This window comes from Sinocyclocheilus anshuiensis, unplaced genomic scaffold, assembly GCF_001515605.1.
Source record: "Sinocyclocheilus anshuiensis isolate Anshui unplaced genomic scaffold, SAMN03320099.WGS_v1.1 scaffold199, whole genome shotgun sequence".
Taxonomy (NCBI): domain Eukaryota; kingdom Metazoa; phylum Chordata; class Actinopteri; order Cypriniformes; family Cyprinidae; genus Sinocyclocheilus; species Sinocyclocheilus anshuiensis.
In genome coordinates this window covers 2,018,605-2,022,390 of record NW_015552582.1, presented here as the reverse complement: position 1 = coordinate 2,022,390, position 3,786 = coordinate 2,018,605, and the positions used below count along the sequence as shown (strand labels likewise).

The 3,786-nt window shown below is 38.5% G+C and overlaps 1 protein-coding gene across 2 annotated transcripts in view; it reads left to right on the top strand.

Annotated features, from left to right (window-relative positions):
- The window catches only part of LOC107665310 (uncharacterized), a 17,607-nt gene extending 14,340 nt beyond the window's left edge, over window positions 1-3,267 (top strand). The window contains exons 13-15 of one of the 2 annotated variants that reach the window (XM_016456132.1): window positions 534-714; window positions 2,447-2,605; window positions 2,931-3,267. In XM_016456132.1, coding sequence (XP_016311618.1) covers window positions 534-714; window positions 2,447-2,605; window positions 2,931-3,097 — 507 coding nt within the window. In that variant the 3' untranslated portion in view covers window positions 3,098-3,267. The other variant, XM_016456133.1, reaches the window with a different exon arrangement.
- Window positions 3,268-3,786: the final 519 nt, after the last annotated feature.

The window sequence follows — 3,786 nt, the reverse complement described above, 5'->3', positions numbered from 1 at the left end:
GATAGAACCAAGAACCAAGTCTCTACCCTATTGTTTGTCTTTTCATTCATTACACTTGCATGTATGTCACAATATAGAAGAAATTATCTGCCGCTAGTCTGCTTCATCGTGACTTTAAAGATCCTCAAGTAATAAAAAATTGACTGCAGTCAATTTCATTTATCATAACCTGCATCAAGAAGCTGAACATTAACATAGATCTCTGTGACCTTGTGCTATTTAGTTCATTCACCCAGATCAGGCTTTCACCCCATTAACCTCTGAAGACCGCAATGACCCCACCATCCCTCTTCCTCCAATAAAGTCTTGCACAACATCTAAACGCATTTTTCCCAGTCTGAATGAACACGCCATCTTTCCTGACTGAAACTTTTCACTTTAGAATGAGATTCCTAATAGATTAAAGAGATGATTGTTGTTGTTTTTCTGTCGTCAGTGACATTTGTCCACCATTCCTAATATCACAATAATGCTATTTTTGTGGAAGAGCCTAACTGAAACATTAGTGGCTGAATCTGTTTGTGTGCGTCTAGCTGCTCCTGGAGTCACAGGCAAAAGGAAGGGTCGTCGTTCTGATGGGCTCTACTTCAGATGTGGCTCATTGTGAGAAGATCCGTAAGGCTTGTGGCTCTTATGGTATTCCCTGCCACCTTAGAGTCAACTCTGCTCATAAAGGTCCTGATGAGACACTCCGCATCAAAGCTGAATATGAGGGTATGACCAAACACAACTACATTATAGGGCTGAACGATTAATTGCATTTGCGATAATATCGCGATATGATAAAACGCGATTTTTCAATCGCAGAGGCTGCGATTACACTCGGTCACGTGACACGCGAGAGTGAAGAGATGTGTTCCACTTGAAGATCGATTGGTGTATGACATCAAAGTACAGCGAGAGAAAGCATAAGGAGACGTCCGCGCTCTCTTATAGCTCTCGCGGTACTTTGATGACACACACCCATCGGTCTAAGCAGCGCTGCTTCAAGTCGAGCGCGGGCCATCAGCAGAAAAAGAAAATAAATAAAACCGTAAACAGCCAAAGGACGTAACTTAGAATGGGAGATGGATCGGTTTGTGAAAGGGAAGAGAAAAGCCATAGATGAAGTGGCACAGACCCAGGCAGGTGCTGGTCATTCAAAAGCTAAATGCAGAAAATATGACGAGGCATATCTTGCTCTCGGCTTCACTCACCGTGTCTATACCGGATGCTACAGTTGACGCGTCGCGCGGCAACAGCTCTACACTGGACGCGGCAAAGCAACCGTTGCAAATCATTTGAACTGAGTCATCATTTGAAATCAGTACGTCATAAATAGAACAAGGCATCAGTTTAATGTCGCGCTGCATCCAGTGTACACAGCGTCACTGATTATAATGGTTCTACTGTATGTTGCCGCTCGCGTCCGGTGTAAACACGGTGTTTAATGTCGTTGATGAGGAAAGCCTGTGTGTGTCCTATGCCTTAGCGGACAGCATGAAACCCACAAAAAATAAATAACAGCGAGAGAATAATAATAAGTTATTCTCTCTATGCTATTTTTCAATGTTTCAAGTGATGCAGGTGTTTTTTTTCCCTGTAGGTTTTTTTTTTTTTTAATTAAAAAAGCATGAATTTTTCATAATGTTTAATTCAATTATTTGGTAGTCTGAGGTGGAATGGGGATTCGGGAAAGGGGGCAGATTTTTTTATAGGTTTAAAGGGGGGTGCGACCACAAATTTGAGAACCACTGGTCTAAAGTTAAAGACTGTTTAGTGCAGTCCACGTTTACATATGTTTATTACAGTGACTTTGAATTACCTAAAGTAGTGTGGTAAAGCAACAGATTTGTTTTTATATTTCTGCAATCTACTTTAGTTTGTGTGATTTGTTACTGACTTTCATATTAATGTTTACACCAGGCTGTTTAAACATAACTATTACATGCTTACAAGGTTGGAAGTTCAACAAATCAGTCAATATACTGTGATTGTAGTTTTTTAAATAAAAATGTAATTCATATCAATTCATGCATCACCTAATTTCATCGTAACATATAGGCCTGGCCAACAGAAAAGAACATTTATGTTTAATCTATCTAATAGTGTGTTGGTCATACTATACAATGATTTATAGCTTGTCTTTGTTGAATAATACAGAACATAAAGAGCTTTAAAAAATAATTGCATATTAAATCGCAATCGCAATATTGGTAAAAAAAAATCGCAATTAGATTATTTTCCAAAATCGTTCAGCCCTACTACATAACTAACACTAAGAACAGAATGTCCTTTCTGCAGACTGTTACCTTATGTAAAATGCATTTTAAAAACCTACTTGTGTTAATTACAGTGGTTAATGTTTCAAACATCAATATTTTAATCAAAAACATTTTAAGTAGAGTGTGAGTTTATTGCATAATTCAATACCTAATTAAATCTATCAAATTTTTTTTTTCCTCAGGTGATGGCGTACCCACCATCTTTATTGCAGTGGCCTGCAGAAGTAATGGCTTAGGTCCTGTGATGTCAGGAAACACTGCATATCCAGTTATTAACTGTCCCCCTATTACCCCTGACTGGGGTGCTCAGGACATCTGGTCATCTCTTCGCATGCCTAGCGGTACAGATCAATTTAACCGTCTTTAAACATGATGTGATTATCTGTTCGTAATTAGTGAGTGCTCACTACAACAGAGTCGGTAATATTGTGATATATTATTACAATTTTAAAAGAAAATAGAAAATTCAACTTTGAAATAGAAATATTTTGTAACATTGTACATGTCTTTACTGACCCTTCTGAGCAATTTAATGTGTTGTTGAATAAAAGTATTATTATTATTATTTATTAAAATCTTGCTGACCCCAAACTTTTCAACGGCAGTTTACACAGCAGTTTTATTGTAGGTGTAATACTAAATAATCTCTTGTTTTTACTCTTTCAGGTCTGGGTTGCTCCACGGTTCTTTCTCCAGAAGCTGCTGCTCAGTTTGCAGCTCAGATCCTGGGTCTAAACGACCATTTGGTTTGGGTCAAACTTCGAGCATCCATGCTGAACACCTGGATCTCCCTAAAGCAGGCTGACAAGAAGCTGCAAGAGTGCAGCCTGTAATAAACCAGCATTTTCATTCCCTTCAACCACTACATTTCTGCTTACATTTTTGTGTACGCACCTGTCATTGCCTTTGAGCAAGCCTATGTGAAATGTGACCAAGAGCTCATTTGCAATAATACCATTTCTTGTGTACATTACGTGAATAAACATTCCTCAGTTACGCTTGTCTTGGTGGTGGTGGTTTTCAGCAAAAATGAAAACATAATAAAAGCCAAGGGTGTTATAAACACTGTCCTAAATCATATTATCTAAACCCTGTTAACTTTTTGGTTAAAGGGGTCATATGATGCGATTTCAATTTTTCCTCTCTTTGAAGTGTTACAAGCTCTTGGTGCATAAAGAAGATCTGTAAAGATGCAAAGACTAAAGTCTCAAAATCCAAAGAGATATTCTTTATAAAAGTTAAGAGTCAACCACGCCTACCTAAAACGGCTCGTTCTAACACGCCCCCACATGCCTACGTCACAATTCCTGAACCAGTAGCCTACAATGCGTCTGTGGCACAAAGGCTGTTTCTATAAAGTTGGGCAGTTCCAAGTTTGCAAGGACAGTCTGGCGCTTCTGACTCACAGCCTGTAAGTATGTTTTTTATATTTAAATAATTTTCCACTGATGATTCAAACGCAAGTTTAGAGTAGGCTTGTTGTTTCTCCGATCACAAATGCAGACATGGGTTTATGTTTACG